At 41.0% G+C, this 23,683-nt stretch overlaps 1 protein-coding gene across 1 annotated transcript in view; it reads left to right on the forward strand.

The window, feature by feature from the left end:
- The window catches only part of KLHL29 (kelch like family member 29), a 909,740-nt gene that overhangs the window by 705,241 nt on the left and 180,816 nt on the right, over positions 1-23,683 (forward strand). Inside the window, exons 8-9 of the mRNA XM_040427407.1 lie at positions 13,036-13,235; positions 17,714-17,973. Coding sequence (XP_040283341.1) covers positions 13,036-13,235; positions 17,714-17,973 — 460 coding nt within the window. The remainder of the gene's footprint in view (positions 1-13,035; positions 13,236-17,713; positions 17,974-23,683) is intronic.

The raw sequence follows: 23,683 nt of genomic DNA on the forward strand, positions 1-23,683 counted from the left end.
CCAACTCTGCTGTCCTGGATATGGGCCGAAACAGCTCTTCTAGAAATCCCAGCATGATTATTTATATAGAAAGACAAAGTTGGGTTACAAAAAATACACATAATTGTGTTAAAAAAATTGTAATAACATAATAATATTAATTTGATATATATATACAGTCGTGGCCAAAAGTTTTGAGAATGACAAAAATATTGGAAATTGGAAAAGTTGCTGCTTAAGTTTTTATAATAGCAATTTGCATATACTCCAGAATGTTATGAAGAGTGATCAGATGAATTGCATAGTCCTTCTTTGCCATGAAAATTAACTTAATCCAAAAAAACCTTTCCACTGCATTTCATTGCTGTCATTAAAGGACCTGCTGAGATTATTTCAGTAATCGTCTTGTTAACTCAGGTGAGAATGTTGACGAGCACAAGGCTGGAGATCATTATGTCAGGCTGATTGGGTTAAAATGGCAGACTTGACATGTTAAAAGGAGGGTGATGCTTGAAATCATTGTTCTTCCATTGTTAACCATGGTGACCTGCAAAGAAACGCGTGCAGCCATCATTGCATTGCATAAAAATGGCTTTCACAGGCAAGGATATTGTGGCTACTAAGATTGCACCTCAATCAACAATTTATAGGATCATCAAGAACTTCAAGGAAAGAGGTTCAATCCTTGTTAAGAAGGCTTCAGGGCGTCCAAGAAAGTCCAGCAAGCGCCAGGATCGTCTCCTAAAGAGGATTCAGCTGCGGGATCGGAGTGCCATCAGTGCAAAGCTTGCTCAGGAATGGCAGCAGGCAGGTGTGAGCGCATCTGCACGCACAGTGAGGCGAAGACTTTTGGAAGATGGCCTGGTGTCAAGTAAGGCAGCAAAGAAGCCACTTCTCTCCAAAAAAAACATCAGGGACAGATTGATCTTCTGCAGAATGTATGGTGAATGGACTGCTGAGGACTGGGGCAAAGTCATATTCTCCGATGAAGCCTCTTTCCGATTGTTTGGGGCATCTGGAAAAAGGCTTGTCTGGAAAAGAAAAGGTGAGCGCTACCATAAGTCCTGTGTCATGCCAACAGTAAAGCATCCTGAGACCATTCATGTGTGGGGTTGCTTCTCATCCAAGGGAGTGGGCTCACTCACAATTTTGCCCAAAAACACAGCAATGAATAAAGAATGGTACCAAAACACCCTCCAACAGCAACTTCTTCCAACAATCCAACAACAGTTTGGTGAAGAACAATGCATTTTCCAGCACGATGGAGCACCGTGCCATAAGGCAAAAGTGATAACTAAGTGGCTCAGGGACCAAAACGTTGACATTTTGGGTCCATGGCCTGGAAACTCCACAGATCTTAATCCCATTGAGAACTTGTGGTCAATCCTCAAGAGGCAGGTGGACAAACAAAAACCCACTAATTCTGACAAACTCCAAGAAGTGATTATGAAAGAATGGGTTGTTATCAGTCAGGAATTGGCCCAGAAGTTGATTAAGAGCATGCCCAGTCGAATTGCAGAGGTCCTGAAAAAGAAGGGCCAACACTGCAAATACTGACTCTTTGCATAAATGTCATGTAATTGTCGATAAAAGCTTTTGAAACGTATGAAGTGCGTGTAATTATATTTCACTACATCCCAGAAACAACTGAAACAAAGATCTAAAAGCAGTTTAGCAGCAAACTTTGTGAAAACTAATATTTTTGTCATTCTCAAAACTTTTGGCCACGACTGTATATATATATATATATATATATATATATATATATATATATATATAAATAGCAAAAAAAGGCAGCACTCCAAAAAGTAAAAAATTAAAAAATCTTTATTTACCCATATGGGACAAGCTTGTCCCATATGGGTAAATAAAGATTTTTTCATTTTTTACTTTTTGGAGTGCTGCCCTTTTTTGCTATTTTTATCTATTTGGATTGACTTATATCCACACTGGGCCAGCTGCACCCGCCTCTATTCCATCGACGGTGCTGCCACTGAACTTTTTGTTTTTCTATATATATAGATATATATATCTATATATATCTATATATCTAATAATAAAATGACTAATGTAGTATTTCTCTCTCCAGTACTGGGCAGCTAACTTTCTAGGATAAGTCTTGGGTTAGAGGATCTGCTGGTTTGTCATCAGCCTTTGGTGGAATAGTGGGTGACTACATTGGTTCTTACAAGATCATGTAGATATAGTGTAGGCACCTGGTGGCAGTAGCATCTGTTGATAGACAACGCTTATTTAGGGGCCAAGTCCTGATTGATGACAACCCATTCTGATCAAATCAGTGTCTGGAGTTCATCCCAATTTTTGTGTTTTTCTTTGTCCGTCTGCTTTTTGAGGATTGACCCCAGGTTCTCAATTAGATTGAGATCTGGGAAGTTTCCTGGCTATGGAACCAAAATGTCAGTGTTTTGTTCACCGAGCCACTTAGTTCTCACGTTCTCATGCTCCATCACCAGTTTGCTCCTGGATGGTTGGGAGAAGTAGCTCCTAGAGGATATTTTTATACAATTTTTTATTCATGGCAGATTTTTGTCCAAATTGTGAGCCGACTCAGTGGCGTACATAGAGAAGTAAGGGCGCCGTACCATTTTTCCACTACTTCATTTGCTAAAAGTTGTTCCTTTAGAAGGTAGAGTCCTGACCAAGTTTTCACCTGCATTAGAAGAGGAGATAATCCCAACTAAGACAGGGCCCCCTCTTGACCTGAGCCCCATAGCAGTCGCATGGTCTGCCGCTATGGTAGTTATGCCCCTGAGCCCACTCTAGTGGATGAGAAGCAACCCCACACATTCATTTTTCAGGATACTTTACTGTTGGCATGGACTCATAGTAGCGCTTACCTTTTCTTCTCCAGACAATCATTTTTTCAGATGTCCCAAACAGTCAAAGGGGACTTCATCAGAGAAAATAACTTTCCCCCAGTCCTCTGTAGTTTAGTCTATGTATTTTCTGCAGAATGTCATTGGGGTTGCTTCTCATTCAGAAAAGCATCCCTTGACCTTTAGGGACCACACAGAGGAGGAGAAGTGGAACACTAGCCTTGTATATATTGTATGCAAGGCTCTCTCCATTGCAGAACTCATCTAGATACAGTATGCCATAAAGGTGAAATACCCCTTTGATGCCACATTTTCACCCTATGCTTTACTGCACTTTTCCAAATAGTCTCATATACAGTCAGGTCCATAAATATTGGGACATCGACACAATGCTAACATTTTTGGCTCTATACACCACCACAATGGATTTGAAATGAAACGAACAAGATGTGCTTTAACTGCAGACTGTCAGCTTTAATTTGAGGGTATCTTCATCCAAATCAGGTGAACGGTGTAGGAATTACAACAGTTTGCATATGTGCCTCCCACTTGTTAAGTAACCAAAAGTAATGGGACAATTGGCTTCTCAGGTGTTCCATGGCCAGGTGTGTGTTATCCCTCGTTATCCCAATTACAATGAGCAGATAAAAGGTCCAGAGTTCATTTCAAGTGTGCTTTTTGCATTTGGAATCTGTTGCTGTCAACTCTCAAGATGAGATCCAAAGAGCTGTCACTATTAGTCAAGCAAGCCATCATTAGGCAGACAAAACAAACCAAACAGAGAGATAGCAAAAACATTAGGCATGACCAAAACAACTGTTTGGAATATTCTTAAAAAGAAGGAACTAAGCAACACCAAAAGACCCGGAAGACCATGAAAAACAACTGTGGTGGATGACCGAAGAATTCTTTCCCTGCTGAAGAAAACACCCTTCACAACAGTTGGCCAGATCAAGAACACTCTCAAGGAGGTAGGTGTATGTGTGTCAGCAATCAAGAGAAGACTTCACCAGAGTGAATACAGAGGGTTCACCACAAGATGTAAACCATTGGTAAGCCTCAAAAACAGGAAGGCCAGATTAGAGTTTGCCAAACGACATCTAAAAAAGCCTTCACAGTTCTGGAACAACATCCTATGGACAGATGAGACCAAGATCAACTTGTACCATGATGGGAAGACAAGAGTATGGAGAAGGAAAGGAACTGCTCATGATCCTAAGCATACCACCTCATCAGTGAGGCATGATGGTGGTAGTGTCATGGTGTGGGCATGTATGGCTGCCAATGGAATGGGTTCTCTTGTATTTATTGATGATTTGACTGCTGACAAAAGCAGCAGGATTAATTCTGAAGAGTTTTGGGCAATGCTCATATTCAGCCAAATGCTTCAGAACTCATTGGACGGCACTTCACAGTGCAGATGGACAATGACCCAAAGCATACTTGAAAAGCGACCAAAGAGTTTTTTAAGGAAAAGAAGTGGAATGTTATGCAATGGCCAAGTCAATCACCTGACCTGAATCCGATTGAGCATGCATTTCACTTGCTGAAGACAAAACTGAAGGGGAAATGCCCCAAGAACAAGAAGGAACTGAAGACAGTTGCAGTAGAGGCCTGGCAGAGCATCACCAGGGATGAAACCCAGCGTCTGGTGATGTCTATGCGTTCCAGACTTCAGGCTGTAATTGACTGCAACGGATTTGCAACCAAGTATTAAAAAGTGAAAGTTTGATTTATGATTATTATTCTGTCCCATTACTTTTGGTTCTTTAACAAGTGGGAGGCACATATGCAAACTGTTGTAATTCCTACACCGTTCACCTGATTTGTAAATACCCTCAAATTAAAGCTGACAGTCTGCAGTCAAAACACATCTTGTTTGTTTCATTTCAAATCCATTGTGGTGGTGTACAGAGCCAAAAATGTTAGAATTGTGTCGATGTCCCAATATTTATGGACCTGACTGTATATAAGTATTGCTGCCTTTTCTCCAGGAGCACAGTCATTCCCCACTCACATCGCTATTACAAGAAAGTGGCAATTGACTTGATTACACTTACAGAAAATAGTTCTGAAGACTCGTAATTAGAGGCGCTAATTGTCTGTAACCCTTTTAATACCTCTGTATTTCCTTTCTCATGGGGCTTTATTTTTCATGAAATATTCTTTCCCGTAGTTGTTTGCTTACTTTACAGGATTTCGGACGAACTCTGCCCCCTTAAAAGCTTGATGCGTATCACAAACCCTGAGTAATGCATTTATCCCCGGTGATATAAAGCAGAGAGACATTTCTGGTTACAACAAAAATCAAATAGGAGGAAGAGATTATGTCGCTTCCAGGATAAAGTATTTAAGAAAGAAATATTATTGAGTGGGCTGAAAGGTATCAGAAAAGACGGGAATGCTTGGTATCCAGCTCTGCTAACCTGGGCTGGTGTCAGGGAGATCAAGGTCAGGGGCTTGTAAAGTAATCGGTCAGTGCTCACTAGGAGACTATGGATGAAAAATGTATTTAAAGTTAGAGTTGGGTGAAAACCAATATGGCTTCTCAAATAGCTTGTCATCCAGCTTTCACAATGTCCTAGAGGACAATAGGACAAATTATCCAGTGATAGGCAGAGGGGATTCATCTGGGGTGTAGCTTGAGTTGGGGCAGTAAAACACCAAAGAAGGGAAAAGGCTAGCACAAATAAATGAATATAAATTTTATTGAAGTCTCAACACGAGACAAAATACGGTAAAAATACAGGTAAAAAAACAATACTGTGGTGGGTATAGAACACACAGGAAGAAATGCGGCACCACTAGTATATCAGCATATACATATAAATATCCAGGCTAATGAAATCATGTAGATATAACATGATATATAAATAACATAGACCGAATATCTAAAACATGAGGCCAAGCCACGGCTAACAAAACAGGATGGAGATCCAAAACAGTACAAGGAAGTAAAAGTCCAAAGTGCAAAAATACAAAGTACATGGATCACAAATACTGAACTAACCACAATGGAGCCATGACATGAGTACCTGAGTGGTGAACCAGATTACCCCAACGCACGTTTCGCATAAAGCTTCTTCAGGGGGAAGAGGGATACACACCCTCTTCCCACTGAAGAAGCTTTACGCGAAACGTGCGTTGGGGTAATCTGGTTCACCACTCAGGTACTCATGTCATGGCTCCATTGTGGTTAGTTCAGTATTTGTGATCCATGTACTTTGTATTTTTGCACTTTGCACTTTTACTTCCTTGTACTGTTTTGGATCTCCATCCTGTTTTGTTAGCCGTGGCTTGGCCTCATGTTTTAGATATTCGGTCTATGTTAGTTATATATCATGTTATAATCTACATGATTTCATTAGCCTGGATATTTATATGTATATGCTGATATACCCACCACAGTATTGTTTTTTACCTGTATTTTACTGTATTTTGTCTCATGTTGAGACTTCAATAAAGTTTATATTCATTTATTTGTGATAGCCTTTTCCCTTCTTTGGTGTTTTACTTTACGTGCAGGTTTGGCACGGGCACTCACTTTTGTGAGTCATTTATTGGTGTTGATTGAGTTGGGGCAGACAGGACATGTGCCACAGTTGAGGAATGCCAGAGGGCTTTGCCTTGATCGTGGTCATTAGATACAGGGCAAGGTAAACTGAAACTTTGCGCTGAGAAAAGGAAGGCCTAGCTACTACTTTACGCATCAATGTAAAGGTAGGTAAATTCCAGTCTTGGAAGTAGTAATGGTGGCAAGGTGACACATAACATAAGGGTGGACTAATGTGGCTCCAGTGAGCAGGAGGAGGGAGTGGGTCCACTCCAGTTTGGTCTCCCCAATTTTAACGTAAATAGTATAGGATTACCAGGAGATAGCTATGAGTGTTGTTATGTAAACCATCACCTGAACCTGAAAAAAAATTCTATTTTTATTGTTCCTCATCCTCTAGGTAACCCACAGAATTGTGGCCATATTAGTTCTCACAGAGCTTTTCCAGAGCGAATATAACTAAAAGGAATTTATAAGAGAACACCTCAGGGACTACTATTTACTAGTGATATTTGATTTGAGGGGATAATATCCTTCAGACTAGTCACTAACTAGGAATATGAAGACATCTACAGGACCACCAAGGCTAGCACCAAGGGAAAGAAAATAGTGGTGCTAATAGAGTCTATAGACTATAGTCTATAGAAAACCCCTACATAGACTTTTATTTACAAGTTTAGTGCTGTATAATTGTGGTTTCAGGTGGCAAAATTATATGGTGTGCTGAACAGTATGTTTCTGGAGAAGCCGATATGGTAGAGGTCACCCAGGTCATGCCGACGGCCCACAACCTCAACTCTACAAGAAGGAATATATAATTTTTTATTAGAATAGAGTTTATGAAGCAAGTTCCATCTCTCCTTCTCAGGTGTCTACTACCAGCTGTGTTGACCTGGATAAAGACTAAATTTAAATTATAATGCCTATTAAGCTGATCCCAATAGTTGGCCTAGAGCAGGGATGCCCAACCTTTGGCCCTCCAGCTGTTACAAAACTACAACTCCCAGCATGCCCTAATAGGTGTAGGCTGTCAAGCATGCTGGGAGTTGTAGTTTTGCAACAGCTGGAGGGCCGCAGGTTGGGCATTCCTGGCCTAGAGGAACCGGATCCTTTAATAATGATATTTCTGGAAAACATTTAATTCTGAGCATGGCAATAATGTTAGCAGTGCCGACTAGAAGTTTCTATCTGGACTGATGTTTTGCTAGGAAACATGTTGGGTACTAAATGTTTTGACCTAAGCAAACAGAATTTAGGATGTACGTTCCAGTTTCTAGGATACCTATATAATGTAGCTGAACTAAAGGCACCTCATGTCCTTGCCTATTAAGCCGACCCTAATAGTTGGCCTAGAGGAACCGATCCTTTAATAATGATATTTCTAGAAAACATTCAACTATGAGCATGGCAATAATAGTAGCGTTGCCGACTAGAAGTTTCTATATGGACTGATAAAGTCCAGTGACTAGGGGCAGCAAACTGCTTCCCTGGCATCCTGCTAGAACATAGGGACCATGTTGGGCTACCAAAAGTTTTGACCTAAGCAACCAGAATTTTGGGTGTGCTTTCCAGTTTCTAGGATACCTATATAATGTAGCAGATCTAAAGCTATTAATAAGTACTCTATAACAACTAGTATGAGGTGATATTTCCATGGTTAGTATGGACTAACCATGATAGCCTCAACTATCCTGCCCCAACCGTGGCCTAAATGTACTTTGTGGTACCTGCTCTGACAGTGCTATGAGGGCACTGCTGTGTGTTTAGGCATGCCACTTTTATAAATTTTGCTATATGGTTTCTGTATGGTGGTATTACTTAGGCACTATTAGAGCAGTATGATGGCAGTATTACTATTTTCTTCCTCCAAAAAAAAAAGAAAGAGGTGATCTCTAAAGGTTTGCCCTGGGGCGTCCACAGACTCTGATCGAGCCCAATGCGTACATGAGCAATGGGTGAACAGGCATTGGACGCCCTTGTCCCACAATGATGATGATATGTACAAGTATGCCGCCCTGTATACCATGACCTTATGATGGCAATGCACATTTTTATTATCTTGTTATATGTACAGTATGTGTGTATACCAGCGTGCCATGCCTTTCAGACCAACGCAAGGCCTTTCTGTGTGACTGTTCATTGCCGAGTGAATGTGTGCCGTCTAATTTTTCACACTTTTTCATTCCTAATGTTAAACCTTGTCACGATAAACTGTTATAGCTTTAGCTAGACTAATAATTCAGGCTGCGTCATGGTCGGCATAGAAGAACCGACACCAAAGACGTGCTCATTTCATTTCCTGTTGTCGCCGTGTCAAACCTGTTAGCCGGGCTAGGAATCCAGATTGTTAACGTCAGTTCTTCTAGGATGCTGCAGGAATTCAGGAAAGCCTTCTCTACGGTCGGCCGTGTGCCATGTTTAATATCCATATTTTTTCCAAAATAACATCTTGCTTTTCCCCCTTTTTTTTTTTTTCCCTCTTCGTTACCAAACTCTCTTACTATTTGTTTGCTCTTTCAGGCCTATCCGGTCGCGACATTCGCAATAGCGGTCCCAATGCACTAATGCACCCTTCCAAATGCAGGCAATATTCTTGATTTTCAAATGATTTAGCGCTTTATGCAGGAAAACAGACTTGAAAACTCCTTAAGGATGGCTTCTGGCTTCGTGCGGGAGATCTGGGCGACTCCCTCCCTCTCCCCCCTCTTCCTTGACTTTCCGTCTCTAACCATTTGTCTGTCTATCTTGTCTCGTATTCCGTTTTCAAAGCTGTGTCACCGAGGTCTTTTCTTTTAGTGCCTAAAGGGAACAATATATTTTTAGAACAAAAAAATATAAAAAAACGCCTTTTTTTAACATATAACCTTGAAGAAAAAAAAAAAAAAGATCAAAAAGCCTGATGAAAGACTGCGTTTTATTTTATATATCTTCGCGCTATATCAGAGCCTGTTTAAAGATCACAGGTCACAGCGAGTCGATTCGGAAAAGAAAAGCTCAAAGTATATCACTTTCTCTTCCTATCGTACAGCCCTGAGCTGCTAAAGCACCTTCATGCGCCAGCCGTGGCCTAGGATTTGTCCCCTTCTAGTGCTTTGCTGTTAGTCTGATTGATTCGCTATCTTTTATTCTATCTTTATATTTCCCACAGTGGCTCAGGCTTCTTTTATATATACTTTTTTTTTTTTTCCTTCTTTCAACTCTTGCTTGGTCAAACTTTCGGTTAGTATAAATCCACATACCTCAAGCGAAGGGAACATCAAGAGAGAAAGAGAGACGGAAGGGGAATTTAAGATACGGATAAAATAAATTAACCCTAAAATTGAAAAAAATAAAAGCATGAAAAAACTGGAATGGCCCCTTGACATAATGGGATATTATAGATAATTCCGTGACTGATAAAAAAAAAATGCTGCAGGGTAGGATAAAGGTCCCCAAACACCTTAGACTTAAAGGGGTTCTGCCACAAAAATATTCTAATTAGTGCCACAAAAAATATTCTACATTGTGCCTCGAAAAGTATTCTACTATTTCAAAATGGCACCTGGAGCTGAATGCTTTTATAATTGCATGTCTTGAAACATTTTAGTATAGCCACAGTTAGTAAATGAAATCTATATGTATAGCGCCCCCTGCTGTTTGTTCTTTTTCCTATTTCTTGTCCGCCTGGCTGAGGTGGTCGCAGGCGCTGAGTTTAAATATTCAACTGCCACCAACAATATCGCTGTGGCAGTGACAAGGAAAGAACTGCAGCAGAAAGGACACGCCCCCCCCTGAGCTGCCAGACTGAAATAAATCTAGCAGAGCAATGAATGTGGAGATCTCTGGACCCATGTGTGGTACAGGGCTGGTTCTAGCATTGTTAGGCCTCTTGCCTACGACCGTATGCCCTCCAAGATATACGATCATATGAGTGCGGGGCAATAGCACCGCGGGCGGCCCGACGTGCACAGCATCATTGTAATCTATGATGCTGTGTACTCCCGTGCGCAAGATCAATGCCGCTCGGGGACATATGGCCCGCTCACGGACCGTATGTCTCGGAGGGCATACGGTCGTGTGCAAGAGGCCTTAGAGAGAGGTTGTCATGTATTATGTGATGTCTGATTATGGCATAACCCCTTTAATTATTGCACAAGGATCGGATGAAGTCTAATGTGTATGAGGGTCCCCTTTCCCTCATTGTCAGATCAGGCATGTTGGATTTAAAACGTGCTTGATCCTTCCTTCCCAGGGAAGATAAGCTGCTACCACCTTGCAGCGACGTATTCACCTCTCCCCATTAAAATACACATTCACACTCGGCTAAGAGTGCATGCTTATAGTAGTCAGGGGAACTAGCTGTCCGTGAAATGGTAGTCCACTGGTGACCATTATCTCAGCGATCAATAAAATCAAATCTCTTTTATTGCCCAATTTTCTTATGCTAGTTACAAGGCCTTGTTGCCCATAACAACCAGTCTGCGCTGATATTTCATTTCCTAAACTGCCCTGAAAAAATGAAAGCTGAGCTGTGATTGGTTGCTATGGGTAACGAGGCCCATCTTTCCGATAGACAGCTGTGATAAATTATGCCTAAAGGGGGAGATTTTCTTAAAACTGGTGTAAAGGAAAACTGGCTTAGTTACCCATAGCAACCAATCAGATTCCACCTTTCATTTCTCAGAGCTCCTTTGGAGAATGATAGGTGGAATCTGATTGGTTACTATGGGCAACTCACCCAGTTTTCCTTGACACCAGTTTGATAAATTTCTCCCATAGTGTTTTCCTACAGCTATTTTTTACTGTCATTGTCATCAGTATCCCTAGTCGTTTTACAGTCACCACCATAATGTCTATTCTAAGGGCTTCTCGACTTAAATTTTCATTCCCTTGGCAGTGAGTTAAAGAAATTCTTTCCAAGGCTACTGGGGTCATTTATCAAACTAGTGTTAAGTAGAACTAGGTTAGTTGCCCATAGCAACCAATCAGATTCCACCTTTCATTTTCACTTTACACCAGTTTAATAAATGACCCCATACATTCGAAGTTCCAACAAAAATCTTACCCTTAATTCAGTGACAATTATTCCTTGGCCAAAAGACCCGAGTGGCTGGATTTAAACTGGTTGCTAGGGGCTCACTGCTTGACAACCTCATTGAATAGTCCTTGGTTGTTAGGCAATGTGTCCATAGCAACCAGACTCAAAGTTGGCTGACAGCAGTCACAGCATAACGTTAATATAAAAATGTTCATCGGTAACATAAAAAAAAGTAATACAGATAGAAATAGTAATTAAATTAATACCAGGTGGACTCATTATTTTTTTTTATTACAATATATATATTTTTTTATTTTTAGGAATTTATGTCCATTTGCCATGTTTTAGTTGCACATTTTTTTTAGCCAAATTGTTGTTCTGCCCCAATTTTTGTTAAATTATTAATTTCTTTCCCTTTTGGAAAAAATTAACAATTGGTCCATGGGTCGGAGAATAATTTCCAGGCTAATAAGGGGTTATATAACAGGCTAAGACTCAGCAGCCAATCAGCTTTCAGAGGACAAGTAATGAAAGTTGATGTCTGATTGGTTGTTGTAAGATAGAGGGTGAAAAATAAACAAAATGGAAGTAACTAGAGGGAGTAGAGGCCTTTGACAGCAAATCATAGCAATGCTTTCATTTTCCCATATGAGCTGCAACCGGATTGGTTGCATTTTGGAGGGACCGTGTGGGTCCGCATTATGGAGCCGTAAGCACTGTTTGTGCCGCCATATAGCACTGAGATATTGAGGAAAAAATGCTCCTAATGGAATATCCCCCCATGATACGGCATGTGATGGACCAAATGAATTCCATATTCCGCGTGAAATCAGAGGCCCACAGAGGTGCACATAGGCCCATAGATATAGTTGCCTATTATGGATCCATTCAACATGAAACTGTGTGCGTGAACCCCTATAGCTAAGACATGGCTGAACAGAATTTTTTTTAAACTCGAAAGAGCCCGAAGGCTTATATTTTTGGATTCTACACCATTTGTTAAAATCAAAAAGATTAAATTAACTAGTATCATTTTGTGCTACAGGCAAGGAGAATGCCTCACGGAGACAAATCTAAATGTCAAGTGCCTTTTTTGAAAAAAAGGTAATAATAAAAAATTTGAAAAGGAAAAAAAAAAAAGCACTCTCTGAAAAGAAAGTTAAATTGGTGCAGCTTTAATTCCTTCTCGTTACAAATGCATATTCAAATACATCAACAATCTGCTTCAGTTGAGCAATTTTAGAGTCTTTCTCACACTCAGTAATTAATGATCTCATTAAAATGTATTGTTTCCCTTTGAAAACTAACATTGTATCCCATTTTCATTAACGTCGCCTCATACTCCTTACGTATGCAACCTCTTATGCATGAGAATGCAGATAACCATAGCAATAAAAATGTTTTTTTGTTTTTTTTTTACTTGTTTTTTTTTACTTTTTTTATTTCAATTTCGCTGAATGATACTTAAAAAAAAATAAACCCTTCTCTTTCAGATCCAGGAAGAGATGAGTTGTATTAATGTATAATCTTCCATCTGTCTCAAGGAGTTGATGATGATCATATGCACAATTCTGTTCTTTTTTTTGTTTTTTTTTGTTTTTTTACTGTGTGAATGAACCCATCTCAAAAAATGTCATTGTATTTGCCAGGTCGTCGAAGGAACAAGCTAAAAACGGGGAGAAACTGGAGCTGGCTATGTCCAATATCAATGCGGAAGTCTTAGAACTGTTACTGGAATTTGTCTATACAGGTTCCCTGATCATAGATTCAGCCAATGCAAAAATTCTCCTGGAAGCCGCGAACAAGTTCCAGTTCCACACGTTCTGTAAAGTCTGCGTGTCGTTCTTAGGTAGGACGAAATCGTATTTTATACTATGGCTTCAGGCCTCCTGCACACCACCGTGTATATTTTGCAGGCCGCAAATTGCGAATCTGCAAAATACGGATACCGCATTTTTTTTTTTTTGCGGACCCATTGACTTCAGCGCGTCTGTGGTTCACATTGTGTAGCCATTTTTGCGGGACGGACATACGGATGCAGAAGGAACGCGGATCATCCATGTGCTTTCTGCATCAGTATATCCGTTCCACAAAAAGATAGACTATGTTCAGCAAACGCAGACCACGAACCCATTGAAGTCAATAGTTCCCCTCAAAAATGCGGACGCCAAACTGTCCATGTCCATATTTTGTGGACCGCAAAATTGACACAGTCATGTGCATGAGGCCTTCAGGGTGGCCTGATATGGGCAAGGCCATATTGGAACAAGGTTAGGGTCAAGGTTCACTCAATTTATGTTTTCATTTTTTTGCATTTTATGTCCTATTTTCGTCTTTTTTTTTGTTTATTATGTTGCGGTGATTATATGGCAGAGCTGATTTTGTCATTGAATAATTTTTCTGTGCAGTGGTAATGAGATACATTAAAGGGGTTTGTAGGACTTAAAGGGGTTGTCCGGGTTCAGAGCCTTCTTCCCCCACTCAGCCCCATGAGCGTCGGAGCATTTAGTGCTTTTTCTGCAGATCCGGTGACATACCAGGTTTCTGCTAGGCGGAGGCTTCCGCCTAGCAGGGAGCCTGGTGATGTCACGCCATTAGTGATGGTGATGTCACTGGAAACACTGCTAGGCGGAAGCCTCTGCCTAGCAGTGCAAAAAATATAAACAAACAGCCCTTGCCCTGCGCTATACAGCACAGCGCAAGGGAGAGCATCGTAGCATGAAATGTTCTGATGCTCATGTCAGAGGGGCTAAGTGGGGGAATAAGGAGATATGTCCGGGTTCAGCTCTGAACCTGGACAACCCCTTTAAATATTGATGACCTGCCCTTAGGATATATCACCAATATCTGATCACTGGGGCTTTTGGAGGAATGGTGTAGTCAGTGACATATACATAGAGACATATACATAGAGATAGCAAGGATAAAACCAAGCCCCCCACACAGGACAGAGGGGTTTCTGCCTAAACCCTTTTCAATGACCCTTCGGCCATTATTCCACTGTCTTATTTTTTAAAAGTTGTTCCTTTAGAGGGTAGTCCCCTGACCAAGTTTTCAACCCCCAAGAAAAAACCCCAGTAGAAGAGGAAATACTCCCAACTAAGACTGGGCTCCCATTTACTCTGGGCCCCATAGCAGTCGCATGGTCTGCCGCTATGGTAGTTACGCCCCTGCGTGTAGCTGTAGGAAGGGGCCATGCCATTCAGGCAAAAGCTGCCCCCTTTTCCTCAGCCTGTGCCATCTTGTCCATCGGTCACATTGCCTTTCTGCATCTCAGTCCTGTTCGAGTGAATGGCATTGAGCTGCCATATAAAGCACAGTCACTATAAAGGAGACAGACGCTGTGCTTGGTATACTGTGAAGATGCTGCAGCCCCTTCAAGCAGCTTATTGTGGAAGTGCAAGGCATTAAAATATTGATGACCTATCCTAAGGATATCTCATCAATATTAAACTCCTATAAATATAAAAAGATATAAATAAAATTTAAATAAAAAGCAAATGTAATAAAAAAAAATCAAACTAGAGCATCAGCTCTGAAGTGGTGGAGGAAATAAGAGGTAAATACATATTTTTATTACATTATATTTTATTACATTTAAATGTTTTGTTTTTTTTGCTTCCGGAGATCCCCAACAAATGACAAACTCAGCCCTACTATATCTGCACATTCCCTGTCACTGTCAGTCATCGGATTATATAAACTGTGATTTGGGATATGGAAATTTAAAGGGGTTCTCTGGGCATTTTAGTTATCCAGTACTTCCTAATAACCTGTGGAAGGAAGAGCTTTTAGATAGTACTCACCCATCCCTTTTGCCGCGATGAAACTGTCTCCATTACACTCGCACACGCGGTGCCAAGCGGGTGTGGACTCTCCTTTTCTTGTTCAGGTGTATTTACTATAATGCCCAGAGAACCCCTTTAATATGGAAGCCTTCTCATTAATTAAAGGGTGTGTCCTCCTTTGAAACCACTAATAAAAATCAACTTTAAAGACAGCCTTGATGAAAAATCTATTATCGTTTTGGGTCTATAGCTCATATGCAGTCCTCTCTGTCTCTATGGTTATAAACCCTCTATTGTGTGATACTCTCTTCAATCTGTCTGCTACATCTTGCTAAATTACATTCAACACTATCTGCTCATCTAATAGTTATAGTGGGTAAAGGGCCAGATGTGACGTTAGGACAGCACCAGGAGAAGAGTGTGCCCATCTTTTTTGAGAGAGAGACCTGTCCAGTCTACTGATCCAATTGTTATTGGGTAAAGGGTTGGGCATGATATAGGAAGTCTGTGGGAACTGAGCACCCTGTGGCCAGTCAGATGATGCAAATGATTTGAGCAGTAAAAAATGGGTGTTCTGATCTTGCAGGAGACAGTGACCTGTCCTGTCCACCCATCTCACTGTGTTGTAGGTAAAAGGCTATAAATGAGATTTAAAATACGTGGGAACTTACAACCCTGTAGGCAGTCAGATGAGGAAAATTATTAGAGCAGCAGAAGAGGAGTGTTCTGATCTTGCAGGAGACAGTGACCTGTCCACCCATCTCACTGTGTTGTAGGTAAAAGGCTATAAATGAGATTTAAAATACGTGGGAACTGACAACCCTGTAGGCAGTCAGATGAGGAAAATGATTAGAGCAGCAGAAGAGGAGTGTTCTGATCTTGCGGGAGACAGTGACCTGTCCTGTCCACCCATGTCACTGTGTTGTAGGTAAAAGGCTATAAATGAAGTTTAAAATATATGGGAACTGAGCATCCTGTAGCCAGTCATGATGGAATTGATGAGAGCAGCAGAAGAGGAGTGTTCTTATATTGTGGGAGGCAGTGACCTGTCCTGTCCACTCATGTCATTGTGATATAAGGTCAAAGGCTATAAATGAGGCTTGAAGTATGCAGAAACGGAGCACCCCGTAGCCAGACATTTGATGGACATGATTAGAGCAGCTGAAGAGGAGTGTCCCAATCTTGCGGGAGACAGTGACCTGTCCACCCATCTCATTGTGTTAGGCTATAAATGAGATTTAAAATATGTGGGAACTGACAACCCTGTGGGCAGTCAGATGATGGACATGATTAGAGCAGCAGAAGAGGAGTGTTCTGATCTTGTGAGAGGCAGTCGGTCACCTGTCCTGTCCACCCATCTAATTGTGTTATATAGTGGGTAATAGGCTATGAGTGAGTTTTGAAATATGTTGGAACTGAGAACTCCGTAGCTAGACAAATGATGGAAATTATTAGGACAGCAGAAGACAAGAGTTCTGAGCTTGTGGGAGACAGTGACCTGTCCTGTCCACTTATCTCATTGTGTTATGGGGTAAAAGGCTATAGATGAGGTTTGAAGTATGCATTAACTGAGCACCCTGTAGCCAGTCCAATGATGGAAATTATTAGGACCGCAGAAGACAAGTGTTCTGAGCTTGTGGGAGACAGTGACCTGTCCTGTCCACCCATCTCATTGTGTTATGGGGTAAAAGGCTATAGATGAGGTTTGGAGTATGCATTAACTGAGCACCCTGTAGCCAGTCCAATGATGGAAATTATTAGGACAGCAGAAGACAAGTGTTCTGAGCTTGTGGGAGACAGTGACCTGTCCTGTCCACTTATCTCATTGTGTTGTAGGATAATAGGCTATGTGTGATGTATAAACTATTTGGAATTGAAGCACTCTGTAGCAGTTAAATGCAGCAGAATAGATGTGTTCTGATCTTGTGTGATGCAGTGACCATTCCTGTCCACTCATCTCATTGTGTTATGGGATAATGGGCTATATGTGAGGTATGAAGTATGCTGGAACTGTGCACCATGTAGCAATTAGATGCAGCAGAAGGGGGTAATTCTGATCTTGTGGTAGGCACTCATTTCTTTGTGTTAGATAGTAGAGGGCTGCATATGAAAGGGCAGGGGTATAAAGTAAAGAGATTATGTGAGTGATTACAGCAGCAGAAGACCAATGCGTTGATCTTGTTGAAGGCAGTGACCTGTCCCATTTTTTTTTTTTTTTTTATGAGAGGACTAAACTGAATGTTATGGGCATGATTATGAGGAGATGAGGGAATGAATGTTATTACTGGAAGGTGATAGATTAAGAATTAATTAGCAGAAGGAACATCAAATGATGAGGTCCACACCTTAAATATTATTATTGTCAGGTTGGTTATATTGCCTTTGTTACATACTAACCCTCAGCTTTATATAAAGTTATAATTACCAGCCTTTTTATATTTAATCACGAGCAGATTAAGCAGGTTATCATCATGTAGTGCTTATAATGACAGCCACAGCCCGTAAAATACCAGTGATTTGCTTGTGTCTCTCTGTGCAGAAAAACAGCTGACTGCCAACAACTGCCTGGGCATCCTGGCCATGGCAGAAGCCATGCAATGCGTGGAGCTGTATAATATGGCCAAGGCATATGCCCTGCAGAACTTCTCAGAGGTGGCCAATCAAGAGGAGATCCTGAATATTTCCAGAGAAGATTTTGTCTCATACATTTCAAATGACAGTCTGAACACTAAAGCCGAAGAGCTGGTATATGAGACCATGATCAAGTGGATCAAAAAGGACCCAGCCAACCGAGCACAGGTAGGGGAGAGGAATTACCTCTTATTATTTCTAATACGTCCTATGGAAACTGTAAAATGTCTGCAGACCTTATGACGTAATACTATAAGTAACCCCTTGTAGTCTGGCAGATGAGGAGTTCCAGCGCAGCAACAATATCAGATATGATTCCTATTGTAGAACTGTATAACGGTATGAATATTGGAATCTTGTATGCAAGTTGTCAGAATTTGTGTTGTTGTACCACAGCCAACCTGTTGTTAATAAAGTTATCAAAGTGCATATCTGTTTGTACTGTATGTGCAACATCATCTACCACCATATCAGTAGCTGCATATACAGTATACTGTATCTGGCATTGGCCCTAACTTGCTTTGCTCTGTTTTATTGTTTCAAAACCATCAGTAAAATAAAAACTAGTCAAAAACAAGTAAAGGGGTTGTGTCATCTCAGACATTGGTAATGTCTGAGAGGTGCGGGTTCCACCTATGGGACCCACACCTATCTTTAGAACGGAGCTGGCGGAAATAGCCAAACCGCACCTATCAGATATTATGGGCATATCCTAGCAATATCCCCCCAATGTGTGATATGATACAGCCCCTTTAAAGTATTAGAAAAAAAGGACACGTTTGTTTCCCAAAAGTAGCACCACTCTTGTGCATGGACCAATATTGCAACTCAGCTTTACTTTTTTCTGCCGGTGTTAATGTGAATTCAAATATTCAAGAATTAATAGGCTTACACGGGCTAAGTGATAAAAATATTTACCAAGTGTGACTAAATATAATAGATAAAGCAAACAACTCACATATATATAGTGAAAAACAATCACTACTGTAACCTGTGTTAAAACCAATGCGCAATCTCCAATCAGCCACGCTGCCAACATAGCACATGACTGATGTCCGAGATAATACAAGAGGTGTTGTAACTGACATACTTGTCACATGATGGCTTCTGGAGCTTAGAGCCCTTTTCTGTCCTATGCATTAAGTTTATACCTCTTAGTACCTTCTCCTCAGGATGTCTAGTGTGCAAAACATATGTCCCTGAGGTAATCACTCAGGGATGCAGCCTTCACCGCACAATAGGGGTCTTATATATGCTGACTAGCTAAAACAAGTAACTACATTCAATGACTATCCCTACATTAAAAGATTAATAATTTTAAAAAAATATAATTAAAGAAAAAGAACCAATAAGAATAACTTAAAAATACCCTTCTAACACAACCACTTTAAATCAGATAGTGACACATTCTAATCTGTTTTAATTTTCTTATTTTAGATTTTATTTTTTTATTTCCTGAACATTATAGGGATGGCCATCTTGCCGGATATGTTCTTAACAGCATTTAGAGAGATGCTTTATGGCAGGCCCATGGTCCATAGGCACAATGGACAGGAGGGAACCTCATTTACTTCTTTGGGAGAGTTTTTTGACCTGTGCAGAGGTCAGCAGGGAGGAAATAAGCTGTTATATCACTTATTGTGAATGGTGGATCCTGTGTTATCTACACCGTATATGTAGGTGATATATGTCATTCTAATCCTACCTGTAATGATAATGAGATGACTTTTGAAAAGTGATCTACACAGAGCAAGAAGTATAGATAGTGTCATTGGAAATTAAGCTCACCCAAAATTCTTTCAAAATATATTTTACATAAAAACTTGATCAAGGCCCCATGAATATGACGATATGTGTTTTGCGGTCTGCAAATCACAGATCCACAAAACACGGATACCGGCTGCGTGGAGCCCGCACTTTCCCGTCCAGCACTATTGTAAAAATGTGTATTCTTGTCCGCAAAAGAGGCAAGAATAGGACATGTTCTATCTTTTTTGCGAGACAGATATGGGGACAAACAGATGCAGACAGCACACGGATGACATCCGTGTGCTGTCCGCATTTTTGCGGCCCCATAGAACTAATGGATCGGTGTCGCAATATATTTATATCCGATGTTGACCCAATATACGGTCATGTGCATGAGGCCTCACACTAGGTCATTTTCTGATGATACATTCCCTTTAAGTAAATGGGGCTGATCTGTAATACAAGGTAAAGCCCATGCGGAAATGTGGTCACTTTTAAGTCCACTTTTAAGCTAGGGCTACGTGGCGGCTTTGGTCACATGACCACAAGTCGCATACAAATTGTGCAACCAAAAAATGTGTTTGATTTGTCTGTGCTTCGCTGTCGTAAAGAATTTGCGTTGTTTCAGACTGTTTAAGGGTGTACGGTAATTCGTCTGCAAGTTTTATATTGGATTTTGGATTTTTAACACTCATTAGACAGCAAGAAAATTGTGGACATGTTGTAATTGCGTCGCAGTCGCACATAACATTAGTCGCACACTTACATTAAAGTCAGGGCTGGTGAAGTCACATGCAGTTTGTAACCATCAGGTCTGGATTTTCCTGCGGCTGTTGGGTTGCAATTTTGTGATGCCACGTGTCACCTAATCATTACTTAGGGCTCATGCACACAACCAAGTTTTTTGAGGGTCGGATGCTGCCCTATTCACTTCGAGGAACATGTCCTATTCTTGTCCCTTTTATAGATAAGGACAGGACAGTTCTACAGAGGGCAAGACTTTACGTGAAACACGGAACGCACACAGCCGGTATCCGTGTTTTGCAGACTGTCGTGTGCATGAGCCCATATGAGACTGCCATCCAACATTGTCATCTTTATCCCTAGCCTTAGGGCTCATGACCAGTGGTGTTCTTGAGGTCCGCAAATCGCGTATTCACAAAACACGGATACCGGCCGCGTGCGTTCCTCATTTTCCGGAACGGAATGTCCTTCCCTCTGTAGAACTGTCCTATCCTTGTCCATAAAACTGACAAGGATAGGACATGTTCTATTTTTTGTGGGTCCGTGGAACGGAAATACGAATGCAGATAGCCCACGGTGTGCTGTGCGCATCATTTGTGGCCCCATTGAAGTGAATGGAGCCGCATCCGACCCACAAAAAATGTGGATCGGGTGTGGACAAAAAAAACACAATCGTGTGCATAAGTCCTTAGAAAGATACGACACTTTTTATCCAAAAACTGCACCACACCCAACCACAGGCTCCATCTAGTATTGCAGCTCAGCACCACTGAAGTGAATGGAGCTGAACTGCAATACTACAAACAACCTATGGACGGGTGTGGCGCTGTTTTTGAAAGAATCAGTCATGTTTTTCTAATCTCTTTTTAATTAATACACAGCCCAAGCATAAGGACTCTTGCACACGAACGCTTTTTTTTCCGTTCCGTTTTTGCGGATTCCGTATGCATTCATTTCAATGGTTCCGCAAAAAAAAAAAAAACAGAATGTACTCCGTATGCATTCCGTTTCCGTATATCCGTTCCGCCGAAAGATAGAACTTGTCCTATTATTGGCCGCAAATAACGATCCGTGGCTCCATTCAAGTCAATGGGTCCGCAAAAAATACAGAATGCATACGGAATACATCCGTAGGTCATCCGTTTTTTGTGGATCCATGCCAACTTTGCCCATGTGTATACTGTTAAAACACATTACATTAATGATTAAAAATGTTATGATCGCATACGGAAACCATACAGAGATTTTTTACGGAACGGAAACAAATAACGGAACAACGGATCCGTTAAAAACAGACTGCAAAATACTGAAAAAGCAATACGGTCGTGTGCAAGAGGCACAAAAGCCTAAAGTTGTACCGCCACTATGGAATTTACAGCTAGGTGAACAGTTTCCTCTTGGATGGGCAGATCCCTGAGGACCCTAGTGCAGGGATCAGCAACCTGCTGTGAAACTACAACTCCCAGCATGCACACTTACTCAGCTATTCGTGGAACTCCCCCAACAGTGAAAGGAGGATTCTGGGAGTTGTAGTTTCAGAACAGTTGGAGTGCCAGAGGTTGCTGATCCCTGACCTAGTATTTATGTACACTTTTGATATCAGAAGAGGGGTTGTCGGCCTGTAACTAAAGCGTGGGAGCAGAGTTGTCAGGCTCTTTATCTAAAATATTACAGTACTGTATGCCGAATATGGCTTGGTGGACTATCCCTTTAAATGTGACAAGCCTGACGAGTCCCTCAGTCTGCCTGTCCGCTCATTTCTCACTGTCTACTTCTCTTCTTTAAGCAGGGGGAGAAGAAAACAACTACTTGTAGTTTCGTTCAACCTTCTAAACTTTCCTTCATTGTAAAATATGTCCGTCATATTTTTCGCGAGCGTCTCCATAACTCCGGCTTTATTGTAGTGTTATAAAAATTGCTGCTCCGCTGCTTCCCTGTAACTCACCAGCCCCTGGTAAAAAACATTATAAATGGTATATTCTTCAGCATTTGTCACCGTGCCTTCCGCAGGCAAATTCTCCTTCAGCGCTGCTTAGCATAAGCAATACCCTTCACTTCTACCATAGGAAATATACATGGAGCTAACCGCCAGCTATATACAGCGATCATGTCCTTCTATATACCGCCATATGGGCACCGTCTGTGGATGAGATGTGTCCAGTGCCATACTGAGCTCTGCTACATTTACTCCAATTAACTGTAAGTCAATCGATGTAGAAAGTTATGGCAGAGCTGAGCTTTTAATACACATCATCCTAATATCTAGTAGTTTTTTATGTCTATTTTACATAGGACTGCAGATACTCACCTCACCTTACTATTCCAGCTCTGCCCGGATCTCGCTCTGGTCTGTGTTTTCCTGGTCCCGCTCGACATGTGACGCTGCAGCCAATCACTGGCCACAGAAGTGACCCTCTGCAGTGAGTAATTGGCTGCGGTGGTCACATGTCCGTGTTGAGGAAGGGCCAGGAGGTACAGAGACCAGCAGGGGAACCAGAAGCAGCGGAACGGTAATGGCAGGGTATCAATAAGGTGAGTATTACGCCTTTTTTATTTTTCATCGTTTTTTTTATTTTTCACATTTCTTTCATGTAAGGGAGAGTTCATATCTCTGTGTCATTTCCCTTAAAAAAGAAAAACAACTTATCCTGTTTGCCATCTGAGCCATTCAGTTTTTTTAGATAGAAAAAAAGTACTTCTGGAATATAATCTAAAAAGGTGAGTATTACTCCTTTTTTTATTTCACAGTATTACGCCGTTTTCTTAGACAGAAAAAAAGTACTGCATGCAGGATCATCCGTTTTTTTAAAGGATTTTGGGCGCGCTGGAGTATAATCTAAAAAGTTGAGTATTTTGCCTTTTTTATTTTACATAGTTTTTTTGTTTTTAAATTTTTTTCATGTAAGGGAGAGTTCACATCTCTGTTTCATTTCCATTTCCGCCTTTTTTTTACAGTATTACGCCATTTTTTAGACATAAAAAAGTACTGCATGCAGGATAATCCTTTTTTTATAGGATCCTGTTTTTTTATGTTCTTCTGACAGATCTGAAAAACGGAAAATGAAACGGACATGTGAACTCTCCCTAATAAAGCTTCATCACTATCACTGAATACTTCAAACTGAGCGATTAAATGAATGTTTCCATTCACAGACGGCCAGCAGAGATCTTAAAAATGGGGAGGATACCCAAAAGTTGAACTTTTACTAGCATAAAATCTATTTTATCGTTCAAGACAGATGACAGGAGGGAATATGGGAAATGTCTGGATTATTGGAAGTGCTCTCGATGTATATGGAAGACAGCAGTGGGAAGGAATTGCCACATGCCAGTCCATTTGCTTTTTAGAAATATCTTGACTCCAGGATTCCGTACCCCACAGATA

The sequence above is a fragment of the Bufo bufo genome, chromosome 4, assembly GCF_905171765.1.
Source record: "Bufo bufo chromosome 4, aBufBuf1.1, whole genome shotgun sequence".
Lineage (NCBI taxonomy): Eukaryota > Metazoa > Chordata > Amphibia > Anura > Bufonidae > Bufo > Bufo bufo.